Below are 20,632 nucleotides of genomic sequence, written 5' to 3' on the forward strand. Positions count from 1 at the left end.
ATGAATGGGTCCAGATCTGGTCCAGATCTGTTCCTGAAAAAACGGAACAGATCAGGAAAGAAAAAACGGACGTGTGAATGGACCCTAACTGTGTTTTTTTTTTTTTTTGTAAAGTTGAATCTGTGGTATCCTGACATATCCTGGCCAAACATATGGCAAAAGGATACATTTATAAAATTCTTGCTGGGTGTTCCTGAGCAGTGATGGCCAGTTCGTAGTGTTCCGAGAACAGCCGCCGGGTTCTCGGAACTGCCTGCTCCTGGTGACTGCGTTTGATTTCAGACCGGCTCCCGGCACAGGTAAGGGCTTACCTATGCATCGCCGGACGAGTGAGTCTACCTTACTAAAGATGGCAGCCCGCATGTGTTCGCTGGCCATCACTGTTCCTGAGTAGAGGCTAGTTCACAAGCAGTCACTTCTCCAGAGGCCGTTTTCCTTAATCTCTGGCTTCAGCCTCCTCGATCTCTGAACCGACCGGCAGCAGAAAGACTTGTTATCCCTTCAAATGGAAAAAGGACATAGTGCAGACCCGCAAGTAAAAGAATTCTCAATACTTTATTGTACTTACAAAGTCTTATCTTTCAACATCGCACATAAAAAGGTAATGCTTTTGATACTATAGGGAGAACGGACCTACTCCCTGATCTTGGGACTGCAGCTTTTATTAACTCTAGAAAGCAAACACGCCATTTTTTGGTCAGTAATATGGCAAAAGGAGCCCTTTTGGCAAATGATTGACCATCAATGTCTGTGGGAATGCAAGCACCATCAGACATGCTGTCCATTTAGCCTTGGACTCTGTTCACACCTGCATTGTGGTTTCCATTTTTAATGGCTTGTTGTGGGGTCCTTCGAATTCCGTCATGGCATCCAGCATTTTGATTGGAAAAATAGCACAAATTCTCCCCCTAAACCTTATGGAATCTGCAACGAAGGCCTCAAATAGAGCCGTCACTGCCAATGTGTACAGAGCCTTAGTTGTCTAGTAATAAATAGTGACTTCCAAATATGAAAAACTTGTTGCAGAAAAGAATTTAGCAGGGAATGCATTGCTTCGGTGGGCAAATGATATTGTTTTTGTGCCTTAGAGAACATAAAGACAGGCAGATGTCTTACTACATGTAGGTGTTGGTGAGTGATCTGTCTGTATATAGCCACAGGTCATTATTTCTGACGCAGATGGTGTATTGTAAGTCTATTAGCCAATAAAGCTGTCTATTTGGTCAGTAGCACAGCGTCTAACTTTGTTAAAGTCAGTGTGAGACTTGATGTAAGATGGATAATAGACAGAATCAGGCTGAGAGCTATATACTGGAAGGAGCAATTCCCTTCACAGCACAAACCATCAGTGAGAAGATGCTGCAAAACACATGCAAGATCATTGTAGTGCTAAACATGTCCCCATATAGAATTTGTCACAGATTAAAGGGGTTGTCCGGGGCTGTACAAAAAATGGCTCTTTTAGCTAACCTGTGGAGAGAATACACTTTCAGCAGTATTACCCTTCCGCAATTAAGGCTGGGATCATGTGACTGCCGGACTGGGTGCAGCCTTTCCTCTGACATCCCTCTGTGGCAGGTAAATCCAGTAGTCTCAATAGACTACCAGGGTTAGGATGCCTTCACATGTGGCAGATTTTGTGGCAGAAAATTTTGCGCGGCAAGCACATGGATTTCTGCAAGCTCCATTAACCCTTTCGCTACCAGCGCAGTACATGTATGGTGCTGGAGCGATGTGTAAACATGGCGTCCGCTCGCGCATGCAGCGGGCACCATGGCCAGCGAGTCTCCGCTGTTTCAAACGGAAGAGTTCCGCAGCTAATGGTCATTAAAGCCTTTAGATGCCACGATCGAGCGTGATCAGGCATCCGGAAGTGCTTCTTACCGACATCCCCTGCAGCCGGCCAATGAGGATGTCGGTAATTGAATTCAATACGACCCAGGGTATTGAAGTTGCAATTCTTATTTTGGCCAGTAGGTGACAGGCCAACATAAGAAATTAGCAATTTTTGTACCAATAATATATAAGAAACATAATAGTACAGAATAAAAATAAATAAAAATACAGAGCCTTGTAGCCTCAAGCATGAGCTACAAAACCATAAAAAAGTAAAAAAAAGCTAAAAAATATATAAAAATGTAAATGACCCCCCCTTTCAGCAAAATAAAAAAAAGACATAAATAACAAAAAATATCAACACCATGGCCATCACCATGACCGAAAACGCCTGTACTATTAAAATATTTTTCCAATACAGAGAATGGCGTAATGAAAAAAAAGGTCAAAATTTGCCATTTTTTATCATTGCTTCTCTTACCCAAAAAAATTTAATAAAATGTGATCAAAAAGTCACACACACTCCAAAATGGTATCAATAAAAAAAAATGATCATCCTGCAAAAAATGAGCCCCCACACAGCGCAGTAGATATAACTATAAAAAAGTTATGGGGGTCAGAATATGGTGATCTAAAAAGAAGATTTTTTTTTTCAATGTTTTAATTTCTTTTTACGCTATTTAGACATAAAAAACTTATACATATGTGGTATCGTTGTAATTGTACTGACCCAGAGAATGAAATGCAAGGGTAAGTTTTGCCGCAAATAGAACGCCTTAGGGACAAAACCCGTAAAACGTTGGAGGAATTCATATTTTTTTTTCCAATTCCATCCCATTTGGAATTTTTTTCCTGCTTCCCACTACATTGTATGCCATATTAAATGGTGGCACTAGAAAGTATAATCCCCCAAAAATAAGCCCTCATGAGGCTATATGAACGGAAAAATAAAAAAGGTATGGATCAAGGAAGATAGGGAAGAAAAATGAAAAAGCAAAAACGAAAAAAAATTCCTGTATCCTAAGGGTTAAGTTGAATGGAATTGATTTGCAATCACAGAATTTTCTATCGGACTATCGGATTTACCTTTTTTCTTAGTACTGCTCATAATGCATTCTCTCCACAGGCTAGCGGAAAGCCATTTTAGGTACAGGCTCAGAGAACCCCTTTAATATTATAAACTGTATGATCAGTTGTTTAGAGATTGGGGTTTTATAACTAACTAGATTTCTCTGACAAGTAATCTGACAGATCTTGCACACCTGCTGTGTGTTGTGTTCCTCATCTAGTGGACCAAGCCCAAAACGCGTGGGTTAAGGACTGTAGTGTGCCAGGAACTAGGGCAGCAGACAACAGTTGTTTAGCAGCAGGGAACAGAAGGCACAATCATGAAATAGTATTTTTTAATGACTTCCTTCCTGATAAAAAACACAAATTAAAATTTTCGTTAAGGGTGTAATTAAACAAATAAGTGTCTCTTATGTGTATCCAATGATTTTACAAAATGATTAGATAAATGAAAGTTGGCAGGGCTTCACATCCATCGTGAAATCTTTATTTTCCAGTTCAACCATTAATGACTTAATCCTTGATCAAACTCTTGAAATATACTGATTGTATTCAGGGCATCTGGATGAATAATAGGAAATATATCTATCTTTTTTTTCCTGCAGGATAAGCTCTCTTGATCACGGCTGAGCAAGATCAACCATAAACCTGACAAAATGCTACAAAGAAACATTTGGGTGCTTTCACTGGCAATGGTTACATCTGCCACAGGTAGGTAAAGTAAATCCTAAAATATTCCAGTTTTTTAACCCTAGCACTTTCTTCTGCAGCTCACTTTTCTGAGACAGGGTCAGTAGAGTCATCTCAACATCACTGGAGGGTGGGAATTTAATGAGAGATTGATATGAGTATCAAACATGTACATAAAGCCTTTTTTAAATGGGTTGCCCAGTTTCATGATATTGATATCTTATCCTCAAGATAGATCATCAATATGGTCCTACTCCTGGCACCACCACCGATCAGCTGTTTAAAAAAAAGGTTGCGGTTGTCCTCTTCAATGTTTTATGGGAGAGTAAACTAATTACCCGACACCACTGGCATACCTCCAATAGAGGCAGACCATGCCACTGCTATGGGGCCAATGAACAAGAGGGGCCCTCTGCTCTGTCTCCATTGCACTTCCTAGTTTGTGAAGGAAAAGTGCTGATTGGAGGAGCAGCCTGTCAGTCACTGATCTGCTGTACTGTGCAACTGACTGACTGACCTCTGCTCCACCAATCAGCACTCTTCCCACAGGACAGAGATGTGCTGATTGGAGGAGCAGCCTGTCAGTCACTGATCTGCTGTACTGTGCAACTGACTGACTGACCTCTGCTCCACCAATCAGCACTCTTCCCACAGGACAGAGAAGTGCTGATTGGAGGAGCAGCCTGTCAGTCACTGATCTGCTGTACTGTGCAGCTGAGTGACTGACCTCTGCTCCACCAATCAGCAGGACAGAGAAGTGCTGATTGGTCTACTGAAGTGAAGACCCGACCTGTGCAGAGAGGAGGACAGGAGCCCGAGGAGGCCGCCCCGAGCAGCCTCATCCTCATATTGCTGGTGTTGGGGTAGGTTATAATTAAATGTTATCATGTACTGGAAACTAAGGGAACAGGGGGGGTTTTGGTGTGTGTGTATCCACATATATGCAGGCTTTCTATGTGTGTGCATTTTTTGTTTGCCTGAGCTAATGTACAGGCATGAGTGTGTAGTTATGTGTGTTTCTTTGTACATTTGTATTTTTCGTCTATAGCCCCATAGCACATGTGTATCAGTATGTGTTACTGTATTTGCATGTTTTTGTCACATGTGTGAGTATGTGTCAGATCTTTATACATACTGTAAGCATATGTACCGTATATGTGCAGATCTATATGTGTGTACCGATGTAGCCATCTTAATTGACACATGGCGCTCTACGCTATTTACATAGCTCACCATTCTAATACACTTAGGGCTCATGCGTTTCCGCAATGCACGGGTACCGACTGAGTGCATGCCGTTTGCAGATGTAGACCATTGACTTGAATGGGTCCACGATCGGCAAGATACGCTCCACACCACAAAAACATAGAACAATTTTTTTTTTATGGTGCAGAGGCACAGACCAAAATCCCACTGAAACGCTTCGGAGTGCTTCCGTGGGCTTCCGATCCATGCTGTGCCGTATGTTGTGGATTGCCGACCCATTCAAGTCAGTGGGTCCGCATGTGTGGTACGAAGTGCACACGGTCGGTGCCCTATATTGTGGACTCGCTGTTTGCAGTCAGTCCACAATACGGGCACAGGGCACACGCTCGTGCTTGAGCACTTACCATCTGTCACATTAAACCTCACTACTTGGGAAGGTCCTTTCAAAATTTTGCTATGGGGCCAAATGATAACTAGTTACGCCCCTGCCCAGCACCACATAGTGCTTGCACAAGCGCAGTGGCCTCTTCAAATAGACGGTTGATGGAACCTCGCCAATCTGAAACTGATGGCCTTTCCTGAGGAAAGGTCATCAGAGGTCATCAGCATCATGAACCCGGACAACCAGAGGTGGGATACAATTTTTTTACAGGTTCCCTACTCAATGGCGGACACGCGGTGTCACGACACATGTTTACATATACATACACCATATACCGTATATGCAATACACATACATAAATACACCATATACATGGTACACATACATAAATATACCATATACATGATACGCATACATAAATACACCATATACATGGTACACATACATAAATACACCATATACATGGTACACATACATAAATATACCATATACATAGTACACATACATAAATACACTATATACATGATACACATACATAAATACACCATATACATGGTACACATACATAAATATACCATATACATGGTACACATACATAAATACACCATATACATGGTACACATACATAAATACACCATAATGAGCACCAGATCGGACAGGGCCAGTAACATGGTTCTCCGATCCAGTTGTAATTTTAACAACTTGATCTGGAGAACTGGAGGGAACCTGGGTGAATCCCATGCCTGCGGACAACCCTAAAGCTGGTAGCTGGTTTCAGGCAGCCCTAATACAGCTACATTTTAGGGTCTGCATTATATGGGTCACAACACCCCACAGTTTTACTGAACTAAGTTTCTGTCACTTTTGATCCCGATTGCAAACTGAGTTTTGCTTATTAAATTCTGCATGGGGTTGAAGCATCAGACGTTTAATGACAGGGAATCTTGAATATTCCTTTCCTCTCCCATAATGACAGTACTTCAGGCACAGAACTTACAGCACAGTCTTGGATGTCAGCTGCAACAGTGGGTTTTATGCCATCATTGACAGCAGGATTATATCTGTATTAGTCCATATGGTGACAGATACTGTTGGCATAATGAAGTGGCAAAGTCCATTCAACATCTGAAGCTGGTAGATATATTCCAAGTCAAGCAACACGTCAAAGCCAGGGGGTCAAGAACAGATAGTACTAGGGGTTTCAAATGTTTCGCATCTGTAAATCTACATTTACAGGCAGCAACATTTTTCATACCACAGATTAGTGATCAATAGTTAAAAAAAATGAATCTTTAGTATCTGACGGACATTTCCATTGATACGATCATCGTACATAAGGTCAATATTTAGGAGGAAAAAGCGCAAATGTTAGGAGGGTCTGTCCTTTTTAGACGATCCCTTTTCATAGGCACCATTAGAATATACTGTATAGAATTAGTAATAGAATAATGAGCGAGCACTCATACACTTGGCAACCAGATTGACATATGCAGAAAATATTTATTAAATCCCCATAAAATACAAGTAATAAAATTTATAAGAACAATGTAGCAATAATATACAACATTACAGTCACATATATTGTGGTAGATATGATCGATACTATATTCATATGACTCAATAGTGTCGATAAATTCAATAATATATATCACACCAAAAAACTTCAAGTATATGCTGTTATTTGGGAAAGAGGGGGCGCTATCTTCTAGCGCTCTATCCCAATTTGGGAAACTGAATGTCACTGAAAATGTTGTAGGTGTATTCACTGGGAGCGCAATATGTTCATAAAGTGTCCACAGGAATCCTGATAATATGAAAAGTCTCTTATAGCTGATCCTTTTAAGCTCGATATGAGCTTTGGATTGAAGAAAACTTGAAATCGATGTTTGGCTTACCGTCTAGCGTTTGCTGTCTCCCTATTGCTTCAATGGAGCTTTAAATATTTGTCGGCTTATTCAGTCGCTCCATACAGCAAGCTGGTTTAAATTTCGCGGGAGTTCCAAAGATCGCAGGAGTTGCCACTCTGTTCCGCAATTTCCTTTGGTGCAGCTTTCGACGATAAGAATAGTTAATCCTTTACTGTAGAGATTTTCTTCTGTATGGCCATACAGTATTATCGGAGGCTTTTCAATGCAGGTACATCACTTGTTTCACCATACGCGTTACGGGTAGATTCACTCTCCCTTCCTTTGCAGCACCATACCTCAACTACTTGCTAGTGAGCCACCACAATCTACCACTATTTTTTATACTGTATAGAATTAATCGTTTGCTGGGGGTGACGATATCCACTCAGGATACTGACTTGGCAGTGCAACCTGAATTCTACAGGCATCTCAGTGATTTATAGCGCTCAGCGGCTCCCTTGCCAATTTTGGCTGATCGTTGGGATTACCAGCAGCTAGATTATGTCCTTCCCTCTAGAGGATAAAGCTAGACCATGTCCTGTACTGTAGGGAATTGTCACAGTCGTTACCTTTGGCTGTGACCTTCTGTCTATGCTCTCGCTGCAGCTCCGTTCCTGTGTGTCATTTGTGGTTCTGTATGGGTTAACTCCCTTGTGTTCCTATTAGGAGTTAATCCTCTCTGTCTGCTCCATGGGTGTGGCCTCTCTGCTGCACCCATGGAACCTGTATATAAGGCTGAGGTTTCCTCAGTTCTGTGTCAGCTCTCCTTGTGTGTGTTGTCTTGTCCTGCTCCTGGTTTGTACTCTGTCTCCCATGCTGCTGACCCATGGGATCCGTGTCTGGCTGTCTGTGCTCTGTGGGTTTCCCTACTTGTTCATTCCCGTCCTCTTTGACGTCCTCTTTCCTGTCTTTCTGTTTTCTGTTCTGCCAGTTATGTTTTAGTTACTTTGTGTTTATTCATATGTTTGTGTTCAGCAAGCCTTTGCAGCAGAGTGGCATGACAAGGCCATGCAGTTTATTACTGGTGGAGCAAGTCCTTCTCTGCTCATTGCCACTCCTGCTCCCTTGCGTGAACTCCTGCTTGTATTATTAGTTGCCCTGTTTTGTATTTGCCTGTCTGTTATGTTTGCCTATGTGCCGTCGGTACCTGTTGTCCATTCGTTCCTGCTGTCACTGTCTAGTTCACGCTCCAGAGTGGACCCTGGCAACTTCCTGCGGCAAAGTCTAACCCTACCATCTAGGGCTCTAGTGAATACCAGGGGTTGCTTAGTCATGCCCCTCTGGAGTATTACTAGACAGTGGCGCAGTGGGGGTTTTCTCCCACTGTGCTGACGGTACATAGAGCTCATGTTTTGTCTGTGCTGCAGTGCTCCAGACTAAAATAAATACCTAGTAGCCATTGGCTCCTGAACTGAAAAATTTAGGAGCCAAATTAAATTTTTAGTCGCCAAATCGAAACTGAATCAAAATTTTGCTATCGTGACAACGGTACGCTGATCAGATCGGCGTAGGGTTGTTTTGAAACCAAAATTTTGATTCGCTTTCGTCACCATAAAAAAGTATTTTGATACTCAATACCGCGCCAAAAAAAAAAAAAAAAAACACCAAAAAAAGCTGCGTGCATTTAGCATTTTATGAAACGTTCGGCCCATAATAGAACAGTCCTATGCTATTTTTTGGGGTGACAAGGTGACTAAAAAATGGCGAATGCTCACCGCATAGGAGATATTTTTTAATAGTTTGGACTTTTCGGACGCAGCGCTATGTAATATGTTTATTTATTTATTGTTTATATATTTTATATGTAAAATTGGGAAAGGGGGGATTTATACTTAATATTTTAGGGTACTTTCACACTAGCGTTTTTCTTTTCCGGCACTGAGTTCCGTCACAGGGGCTCTATACCGGAAAAGAACTGATCGGGCATATCCCCATGCATTCTGAATGGAGAGCAATCCGTTCAGGATGCATCAGGACGTCTTCAGTTCAGTCATTTTGACTGATCAGGCAAAAGATAAAACCACAGCATGCTACGGTTTTATCTCCGGCGAAAAAAACTGAAGACTTGCCTGAAAGCCGGATCCAGCATTTTTCCCCATAGGAATGTATTAGTGCCGGATCCGGCATTCAGAATACCGGAATGCACCCGCACTAAATCCGGACCCATTCACTTCTATGGGGCTGTGCACATGAGCGGTGATTTTCACACATCACTTGTGCGTTGCGTGAGAATCGCAGCATGCTCTATATTCTGCGTTTTTCACGCAACGCAGGCCCCATAGAAGTTAATGGGGCTGCGTGAAAATCGCAAGCAAGTGCGGATGCGGTGCGATTTTCACGCACGGTTGCTAGGTGACAATCGGGATGGAGACCCGATGATTATTATTTTCCCTTATAACATGGTTATAAGGGGAAATAATAGCATTCTGAATACAGACTGCATAGTAGAAGGTCAATATAATAAACATTGGTGGCGCAGTGCGCCCCCCCATCACCCCAATATAATAAACATTGGCGCAGTGCGCCCCCCCCATATAATAAACATTGGTGGCGCAGTGTGCCCCCCCATCACCCCAATATAATAAACATTGGTGGCGCAGTGCGCCCCCCCTCAATATAATAAACATTGGTGGCGCAGTGCGCCCCCCCTCAATATAATAAACATTGGTGGCGCAGTGCGCCCCCCCATCACCCCAATATAATAAACATTGGTGGCGCAGTGCGCCCCCCCCCATATAATAAACATTGGTGGCGCAGTGTGCCCCCCAACACTCCAGTATAATAAACATTGGTGGCGCAGTGCGCCCCCCCATATAATAAACATTGGTGGCGCAGTGCGCCCCCCCCCCATCACCCCAATATAATAAACATTGGTGGCGCAGTGTGCCCCCCCATCACCCCAATATAATAAACATTGGTGGCGCAGTGTGCCCCCCCATCACCCCAATATAATAAACATTGGTGGCGCAGTGTGCCCCCCCCCAATATAATAAACATTGGTGGCTCAGTGGGAAGTGCCAATGAGGGTTAAAAATAATAAAAGAAAATTTACTCACCTCCTCCAGTTGATCCGTAGCTGCCGGTCTCCTGTACTTACTTCTTTCTTCAGGACCTGTGGTGACATCACTGTGCTCATCACATGATCCATCACCATGGTAATGGGCCATGTGATGAGCTCAGTGACAGGAGACCGGCAAGTACAGGAGACCGGCAGCTACGGATCAACTGGAGGAGGTGAGTAAATTTTCTTTTATTATTTTTAACCCTCATTGGCACTTCCCACTGAGCCACCAATGTTTATTATATTGGGGGGGGGGGGGGGCACTGTGCCACCAACGTTTCTTATACTGGGGAAGGTGGGGGGGGCGCACTGTGCCACCAACGTTTCTTATACAAATACAGGAGGCGGGTGCCGGTATCAAATAGCCGGCACCCGACCTTTGTGACAGGGGGCTGCGATCAGCTACAATTAACCCCTCAGGTACCGCGCCTGAAGGGTTAACTCAACTGCAGCTGATCGCAGCTCCCTGTCACAAAGGTCGGGTGTCGGCTATTTGATTCCGGCACCCGCCTCCTGCATTTGTATTACAGGTCAGTTTTCTTCATTGGTGGCGCAGTGGCCACAGCCCCTCCCCTCCTCCTCCCGTCTCTTCTTATTGGTGGAGGCGGCGGCAGCAGCAGCACAGGGGGGAGGGAGAGACTCCTCCTGCGCTGCTGAGAACGATCATCAGCTCCTGTGCCCGCCGCTGTATTGAGCAGAGCTGCGGCGGCGGGTCTAGTCGCAAATGGCGACAAGACTAAAAAGTCTTGTCGCCATTTGTAAATTCTAAGTCGCATTGGCGACCATTTTGGTCGCCATCTGGAGCCCTGTGCTGCCTTCCATGTTTTTGTTTGTCCAAGAACAAAGAGAAAGGTTGATTCCAGCTTCAGCATATAAAAAGTTTTCTTTATTCGGCTTGTAATAAAATCCAACAAAGATGTCACATGGAGAGACACAAGATTGTGACGCGTTTCGGGCTGTGGTATTGAGCCCTTCTTCAAGACAATACAAAGGTGTACTAAAAACACAAACTTTATATACCACACAAATAGGTAACTCCTCCTTCTTAGTTAATTGGAGACTGTGTCCCAGACCCAGGTGCTCCTGGATTAGTGGATCCTCCCTGGAGCATGTGGGTGGGGACGCAGTGCTTCACAGTATTAACCGCTCAGAGACCACATATAAACATATAAACATATTGATGCACTACATATATTGCAGAGTTAAATCATGTTTCTTGTTCAGACCTTTTGGTATGCAAGTATCTAGAATGAACATCCAATATGTTTCCCTACTTAGAAGCTTCTGTTTGCGATCGCCCCCCCTGACAGGTGTGGAAACCACTTCCACTCCCTGTACAGAAAACGCAGAAACATCACCTTTGTGAACAGTGGCAAAATGTCTGGTAGCCGCTGAGACATTACGGGACATAAAATGGGGGACATCACTCAGGTGTTTTCTTATGCGCACCTTAAGTTCATTAGTGGTGCAGCCCACGTATTGAAGGTTACATATTTTGCATGTTATAACATAAACTACATGATCTGTTTTACAATTTATATATTGCTTAAGCACGTGTTGTTTATTATTGGCCACAGATGTGACCTCTTTTGAAATAAGCATATGTCGACAGCATATACATTTATTGCTGCCGCATTTGTAATTACCGTTTGTTTTGGGCCAGCTAGTCGTTTTGGGGAAATTTTCCCTATATAGACTGGGGCTGATTTTTTGCCCTACTGTGGGGGCTTTTTTTGCTACACATCTAATCCCTGTTGAAACTACATTTTTCCATTCTTCATTATAGTTCAAAATATGGAGATGTTTACGTATAATTTTGCAAACCTTAAAATAGTCTCTACTATAGTTAGTGATAAAGGTGATGGGTTCTTCTTTTTTAATAGTGGTGTCCTTAGTCATGATATTTTTATTACTATTCTTGTTTTTATTTTTATTTTTATTTTCATGTCCCTTATCATTAATATCCCGCTCAGAATTTTTATTCTCATTATCTATGTTCTTATTTTTATGATTTTTTGGAAAAATAAGGGTTTCTCTATCTTTAGATCTGGCAAAATGAATTCCTCTCTCAATATTAGTTTGGGTGTAGCCCCTCACTTTAAGTCTGGCTGCAATGTTTTTTGCTTCTTTTTCAAAGAGCTCTGGGGTGGAGCAATTTCTCTTTGCCCTAATCATTTCTCCCTTAGGGATGTTTTTTATGACGTGTGGTGGATGGCAGGAGGAGGCAGAGAGAATGGTATTACCAGCTGTAGATTTTCTATGGGTGTATGTGACCACCCTGCTGGTATCTTTGACACCTTCCAGGCATAAATCCAGAAAAACAATTCTCTCTGGATCGCTGGAAAAAGTGAATTTTATTGATGCAGTGCAATTGTTGAGATATTCTATACAGTCAGCTATCCTCTCTGTGTCCCCCTGCCACACCCACAGCATATCGTCGATATAACGACCAAACCATTTGAAATCTTCTCTATAGGGATTGTTGTCAGAAAAGAGGAAGTTATTTTCCCACCACGCCATATATATATTTGCTATTGACGGTGAGTATTTAGCTCCCATAGGGATTCCTGATTGCTGTAGATAGTATTTTCTGTTGAACATAAAATAATTATGTCTCATCAAAAAATCCAGAACCAAACATAAAAATTCCTGCAGTTCTAAAGTATAATTGCTATAACATTCCAGAAACCATTTCAGAGCAACAATAGCGGATTCATGGGGGATGTTAGTATATAATGAGGAGATGTCTGCTGTCACCCATGTATAGTTTTCATGCCATTCAAAAGAGAAAATTAACCAAAACAGTGCTGGTATCTCTCAAATATCCTGGTATTAATGGCACAAGAGATTGTAGCAGGGAGTCGGCCCACTCCGATAAATTTTCGGAGTATGAGCCTATGCCTGCCACAATTGGACGTAGTGGGGGAGGAAAACCTGGTTTATGGATTTTGAGGAGCGCATGAAATATAGGTGTAATAGCATGTTCTACATACATAAACTCAACTTCTCTCTTGGACAGAATGCCCAAGGAATGACCCTTATCCAAAATAGTTTTCAGGGTTTTCTGACAAGGGAGGAGAGGATTATAATCCAATGAGAGATAGGTATTGGAGTCTTTCAGCATATCCAGTATCTGATTCTTATAAAGCTCACTATCAAGGATCACAACCGCTCCTCCCTTGTCAGCTTTCCGTATCACAACATCATGCATATTTTGCAATTCCAGAAAGGCTCTATGTTCATTTTTTGTCAGATTATTTTTCATTACTTTGTCATCTGAGATGACTTTTAAAGCACATAAATCCCTCTGGATCAAATCCTGAAATCTGTCAAGGACCTCGGATCGGGACTGTATGGGGTAAAAACTCTTATTAGAGATTTTATATGTGGTGGATCTATTACACATACAGTCCCCCTCCGGACCCCCACACATTTCCTGGAGCGAGGCAATCTGCACCAGATCTGCAAAGGTAAAACATGGACACATATTCTCAATTGTGACATCACATGGTGTATCATTAACATTAGATGCATCTTCTGTTGTAACATTAATATCATCATTAATAACTGAGAAATGTTTCTTTAGTGTCATTTTTCTAGCAAGTTTGTTGACATCTATTATTGTGTGATATAGATCAAAACTGCGGGATGGGGAGAAAGAGAAACCCTTTCTCAGAACCCTCTCCTGGAAAGGGGAGACGGGCTTTGAGGAAAGGTTAATCACCTGTATGTCATTGGCTGTTTCTTGCGACTCGGATATCGCCTGCCTTTTTCGGTGTTTTCTCCCCGCCCTGCGTTTTTTGCTTGATTGCGGTGACTGGAACCTCCTGTTGCAGATCCCTCCACATGGGTACTGGAACTTTCCGCATTATCTGAATTAGAATCCAAAGAGTCCATGTCCGTGGAACTGAATGACACACCTGTATTGCGTTTTGCTCTGGATTTAAATCGATTCATTTTCTTGAGAATGGATCGAGGAGTTCCTGATTTGGTATTAGACCATGTATATACTGAATTAGTACTGTAATCCAGGAGATCTCGATTAAATTTGTTCTGCTTGAACTCAATAAGCATGTCCTCCAGTTTATTAAGGTTTTCATTTAGTTTGGCATCCAAATCCTGGAAGCTCTCATCCAATTCATGGTGTTTTAATTCCTCTTGTAATATTTTGATCTCATCATGGGTTTCTTTTAGAGCAGTTTCTTCATGTGAAATAATTAACTCCATTAATTTGATAGAACATTCTGATAGAGTGTTATACCATTGTGTGGTAAAAAAATCTGAGTAAGTCGTGGTTGGTTGCTTTCTTAGCCGCAATCCCCTAGGCACCATATTCTTATCTAGGTATTTCTTTAGGGATGTGCAGTCCCACCATGTTTTTGTTTGTGCAATAAACTCTTATGTGTCTGTACCTGATTTCCGTTTATTGCTTGACGACGCGGTGGTTTCTGTTTGGGACCTCCAACTCGTGACAGGAATAAAAAGGAACAAGAAGTTGGCCCAAAAAAAATAAAAAATTACAACTCATACCCTGCATCCTAATAGGAATAAATAATACAAGCTGTGTTTAGCTCTGTGAGGTGTTCAGATTGCATAAATGGTAGGATTAGAGGCAGAGCTTGTTAAGAGCTCATTTGCATACCTTTTTCCTAGAATTCCAGAGGAGCGACGCATTACCTATAAGACTCCTCATGCTGTTTAAAGTGTAATTGTCATTTTTTTTGTTTTTGTAATTTGAATAAGCAGTGATACTGACCATTTTTGTAATATAATTTAATTACTGAAATGGTACATTTCTATTAGAAAAATATTTTTTGGTCCTCCCTGGCTGTGGCACTCTCCACTGCGACTGGACAGCTAACAGTCAGGGAGAAGAAGACGCCCATTGAGAAACATGGCCGTCTCCTCCTCCCTGTACCGATGGTATGAATTTACATACCAGGTGGGAAACCAGTACGGGGGCACAGCAGGTGAACAGAGAAACTAGTAAGCACTGTAACATGACTTCACTATGCCCTACATAGCCCGCTAGTTATATGATAATTAAACCTACAACTAATTCTTCACAAAGGAGCACAAAGACACCATGACCTAAGAAATAGATGAATATATCATCAATTTATTAAATAAATAATCAAATACATGATAAAAAGACATAAAAATGGGACAAAACATCAGAAAAAAATAATATGGCTATACCGAATCACTGACCACTGGTTTCATTGCACCCAAAAAGATGTAAAACACGTCAAATCAAGGGAAAGCGAGGGGGAATGGTAAGGAAAGAAGTAGAATATAATCACACTCCTAGATAATAGTAGCACACAAATAAATATCCAAAAGAGGGGGACGTCCACTGAACCCTCCAAATATAATGTAAAATCACATATTGACAAAAGATCTCCCACCCACAAAATCCTACCTGTAGACATGATTGAGGGTAAAGAAACCAACGTGGCCAGAAAACACCTGGACGCGCGTTTCGCTACCTCTGCTTCATCAGGAGGCTAACAAAAATACTTATACAATGTCCTTTTAAACACCACTTGGCATCAAAAATGATAATAAGAAAACAGGTGGTAAGTATATGGCGCGTACCGCTGGGTGATGCGTGTCGCACCGCCGCAGAAGTGCCGACATCATTAAGGAGAGGGGTGAAAAGCACATCAAGCAATCCAGCTCTCCCCCCAAGGACACATTGCAATGCTCCTATGTCCTACACTTTTTCTGTTTGTCCACTTACCAATAGTGATTCCCTAGAGAGATTATTGGCCTTGTTATAACCTAGTTTTATCAATCTTCTGCTACACCCTCTTTCCTCAAAGCTTCTAGAGAGATCGTCCGTCTGTTGTTCAAAATGGCTATCACTTGAACATATCCTTCTTATTCTGCAAAATTGGCCAGTGGGTATAGCCTTGGAGATCTGTGGATGATGAGAGGAGGTGGAGTGTAATAGGGAGTTAGTAGAGGTTGGATTCCTGTACACATCTGTGCCCAAGAAACCACCCTCATCAACAGAGATCAAAAGGTCAAGGAATTCAGCTTTATCTTGACTTGAGGGTACTTTCACCATCGCGTTTTGGGCGGATCCTTCATGGATCTGCAAAAACTGATCCGTGATTTTGATCTGAGACTGATCGGAGGCAAACTGATCCATTTTGGACCACTTGTGAGAGCCCATGACGGATCTCAGAAACGGAAAGCCAAAATGCGAGTGTGAAAGTAGCCTAACTTAACATGTTAGCTTAATGTACAAATCATTCTAATTCAAACCAACTAGGAATTGCTCCAAATGCGACGTCAAGCCCTGCCAGATAAATAAAACATCGTCTATATACCTTGACTATGAGACCACGGTGTCATGACCTTCTATATTTATCCCTATCTCTCTGTCCCACAGCCCCAGGAACAGATTAGCATATGAGGGCGCACAAGTCGCCTCCATAGTTGTCTCCCGGAGCTGTAGGAAAAAGCGGTCCTTAAAAGTAAAAATATTGTGTGTCAAGGCAAAGTGCAATAACACCAATATTAAATCAATCAAATCTCTATTTAAACTGGTAATCTCCAAAAAGAATCCCAACGCCCGTAGTCCATGATCGTGACATATAGAGATGTACAGGGACTCGACGTCGCACGTGACAAGCAACATATCCTTCTCCAAACTAACTCTATTCAGTCTCCTCAAAACATCCAGTGGTATGACAAACAAAAGATGGTAGGGTTTCCACACATTTCTGCGGGTAAAAATCAACAAAATGACAAACAGTCTCACACAAACCCCCCTTTCCAGACACAATCGGCCTTCCAGTGGACATGTGGGATCTGTCACGACTGTGACTTATCCAGACAGGTCTGGGAGGAGAAGGTCGCAGCGACTTGCTACTCGCGATAGCTTGTGAGTTTGCTCCGTGGTTCAGGGTATGTCATCTGGGTTTTGCCTTGTGAACCTTTTTGTCCTGACTGGGAGTTTGTAGGCATCCTTCTCAGGTGAGTCCTGTCTGCCACTCCCAGCTACTATATTAGTTTCACTTTCACTTGCAGTCATTGCCAGATATAGTCCTTACTTCCAGTTCTATTCTGACCTTTGAAGGACATCGTTTGATGGTGTTGCTGTGGAGCTCTTGTCCGGCGTGGACTGTCGTGATTGGGATCGCCTTCTCTGCTCGTGACTGGATAAGTCTATCTCTGTTATAGTTTGTTTGTTGCTGTCTTCCCCTGCTGTTCTCCTAGACATGAGTGATGGTGACTAGTGCTCCCATCGGCCTTTCCCCACTCTAGGCTTTAGGGTGACTGAGAGTTTAGGCATCCTGCTCGCCGCACGGGTTCACACCCCGTCTAGGGTATCAGGGCAGACAGGTGCCAGCTTAGGGTTAGTCAGGGGTGGCCATTCTATTTCCCATCCGTAGATAAGGGTCCCCCTTCCCCTCCGTCTGGTGCGACACGACTGCTGCTGGGGTAGCGGTCGTGACAGTATATCTGGCCTTTAAAAAAAAAAAAAAAAAAAGGGACATTTCTTTTTTTTTTTTTGCTTGCTGTTTTGCTTTGTATTTTTCTGTTCCACTATGGATCCGGTTACGGTTTTGGCGAAACAATTACAGGGATTATCCCTTGAAGTGGCAGGATTAAAAGCAACAGTGCTGCAGCAGCAGCAGCCATCCTTGGGTTCCACCGTTGCTACGGGAAACCAAGGTACTCCTGAGCCAAAAGTGGCTTTACCTGATAGGTTCTCAGGAGGGAGAGACCAATTTGTAACCTTCAGAGAAGCTTGCAAATTGTTCTTCAGGTTACGCCCTAGATCCTCCGGCGGTGAGGAACAACGGGTGGGCATTGTAATTTCTCTCCTGCAAGGAGATCCGCAGGCTTGGGCTTTCTCCCTACCATCAGACTCTCTGGCCTTACGATCAGTGGAGGAGTTTTTTGAAGCCCTGGGTCTCGTATATGATTACCCGGACAGGGTCTCACTGGCTGAGTCTAAGCTACGTGGACTTCGGCAGGAGAACCGGTCTGCTGAACTATATTGTTCCGAATTCCGTAGGTGGGCTACTGATACGTTATGGAACGACTCGGCCCTTAGGAGTCAGTTCTGCCAGGGGTTGTCTGAAAAATTAAAAGACGCACTGGCGGTATACGAGGTCCCTGGGTCTCTGGAGGCTGCTATGTCTCTGTCCATAAGAATCGACAGACGACTCAGGGAGAGACTATTAAATTTTACGGAGGCCTCTATAGGGCAGGGATCGGTTTGTTATGATCCAGTCGAACCAATGCAAATAGGGGGCGCCACTAGACGGGTGAATCCTCCTAAGTTCCGCTGTAGGTCAGAGGTTTGTTTTCGTTGTGGGGGGAGGCGTCATTTTGTAAAGGTTTGTCCCTCAGAACCCAAGAGACCACAAACAAAGGAGCCGCGGGGAAAACTAGAGTCCCCAGATTGTGCGGAGGATAACAGTCTGGGCGTATTCGTTTCCTCCATACGCATGTCTCAGTTTTTGTTGTCCGCTACCGTTGAGGCGGGCAATAAGACTGAGATCTGTTCCGTCTTTTTGGACAGTGGGGCGGGGGTCAACTTGGTGGATTCACGGTTTGCTCAGGCTCTGGGTTTTACTCCAGAACCGATACGCAGAACTATTCCTGTTTTTGCCATCGACTCCTCCCCTCTTACTCAGAAAGAGTTAACTCAGATCATTCATAATATCCATCTGCAGGTAGGGGACCTCCATAAAGAGCATATCTCGTGTTATGTCCTGGATGGTCTTCCGGCTCCTATGGTATTGGGGCTTCCCTGGCTGGTGACTCACAATCCAGTGGTGGATTGGCAGGCCGGGGAGATTGTGGAGTGGAGTGAACATTGTAAGGACAACTGCTTGAGTAGTAGGTGCTCTACACTCTCTGTAACATCTTTACCTGCCTTTCTGTCAGATTTTATGGATGTGTTCTCTGAGAAGGGTTGTCAGGGGTTACCACCTCATCGTCCATATGATTGCCCGATTAATCTATTACCTGGGGCCAAACTACCTAAAACCCGGTTATACAATCTTTCCGGCCCGGAGAGGAAGGCTATGAAAGATTATATTTCGGAGAGTTTGGCTAAGGGACACATCAGACCCTCTTCTTCACCTGTGGCTGCAGGGTTCTTTTTCGTTAAAAAGAAAGATGGGGGCCTACGTCCTTGCCTGGATTTCCGGGAATTAAACCGGATAACTATCCGAGATCCCTATCCTCTTCCTCTCATTCCCGACCTCTTTAATCAGGTTGCTGGTGCTAAATGGTTCTCCAAAATGGATCTCAGAGGAGCCTATAACCTGGTTCGCATCAAAGAGGGGGATGAGTGGAAGACGGCTTTTAATACTCCGGAAGGGCATTATGAAAATCTGGTCATGCCATTTGGTCTTACTAATGCGCCTGCGGTATTCCAACATTTTGTCAACGATATTTTTAGTCACCTTATCGGGAGATTTGTTGTGATATATCTTGATGACATCCTGGTCTATTCCCCAGATCTGGATACACATAAGATCCATGTGAAACAAGTGCTGCAGATATTAAGGGCCAACAAATTGTTTGCTAAGTTAGAAAAATGTGTGTTCGCCGTAAAAGAACTGCCATTTCTGGGGTATGTGTTGTCAGATTCAGGTTTCCGCATGGATCCAGAGAAAGTCCGGGTGATTATAGACTGGGATCTGCCTGAGAACCTGAAGGCATTGCAACGCTTCCTGGGGTTTGCCAATTTTTATAGAAAGTTTATAAAAAACTATTCCTTGGTGGTCAAACCACTGACGGACATGACCCGAAAGGGATCCGATTTTTCCAAATGGTCACATGCAGCCAAAACTGCCTTTGCATCTCTGAAGGAGAGATTCACCTCGGCCCCTATTCTCGTACAGCCAGATGTCTCGCTTCCTTTTATTGTAGAGGTTGACACATCAGAGGTGGGGGTGGGAGCGGTACTATCTCAGGGCCCGTCCCCTGGTGAATGGCGTCCGTGTGCTTTCTTTTCGAAGAAATTGTCTACTGCAGAAAGGAACTATGATATTGGCAACAGGGAACTTTTGGCTATTAAGTTGGCTTTTGAGGAGTGGCGTCATTTTTTGGAGGGGGCGGTTCATCCCGTCACGGTGATTACTGATCACAAAAACTTATTATATCTGGAGTCTGCTAAACGTCTCACCCCTAGACAGGCTCGGTGTCGTTATTTTTTACTAGGTTTAATTTTGTAATAACCTATCGCCCGGGGGCAAAAAATACTAAGGCGGATGCATTGTCTCGAAGTTTTCCTGGAGGGGGTGATGTTGAGGTACCAGAGCCCATTTTGCAAAAGGGGGTGGTGGTCTCTGCATTACACTCAGGTTTGGAGGGGAGGGTGTTGGAAGCTCAGGGGGACGCCCCGGCCTCCTGCCCCTCGGGTAAACTGTTTGTGCCAGAAAATTTACGACTGGAGATACTAAAAGAACACCATAACTCCACACTGGCAGGACACCCAGGTAGTAG

General features: G+C 43.3%; 1 protein-coding gene across 2 annotated transcripts in view; it reads left to right on the forward strand.

The window, feature by feature from the left end:
• Positions 1 to 20,632, forward strand: part of ACVRL1 (activin A receptor like type 1) — a 113,411-nt gene that overhangs the window by 22,562 nt on the left and 70,217 nt on the right. Inside the window, exons 3-4 of one of the 2 annotated variants that reach the window (XM_040425468.1) lie at positions 2,838 to 2,847; positions 3,510 to 3,615. In XM_040425468.1, the coding sequence (XP_040281402.1) occupies positions 3,561 to 3,615 (55 nt within the window). In that variant the 5' untranslated portion in view covers positions 2,838 to 2,847; positions 3,510 to 3,560. The remainder of the gene's footprint in view (positions 1 to 2,837; positions 2,848 to 3,509; positions 3,616 to 20,632) is intronic. The other variant, XM_040425467.1, reaches the window with a different exon arrangement.

The sequence above is a fragment of the Bufo bufo genome, chromosome 3, assembly GCF_905171765.1.
Source record: "Bufo bufo chromosome 3, aBufBuf1.1, whole genome shotgun sequence".
NCBI classification, from domain to species: domain Eukaryota; kingdom Metazoa; phylum Chordata; class Amphibia; order Anura; family Bufonidae; genus Bufo; species Bufo bufo.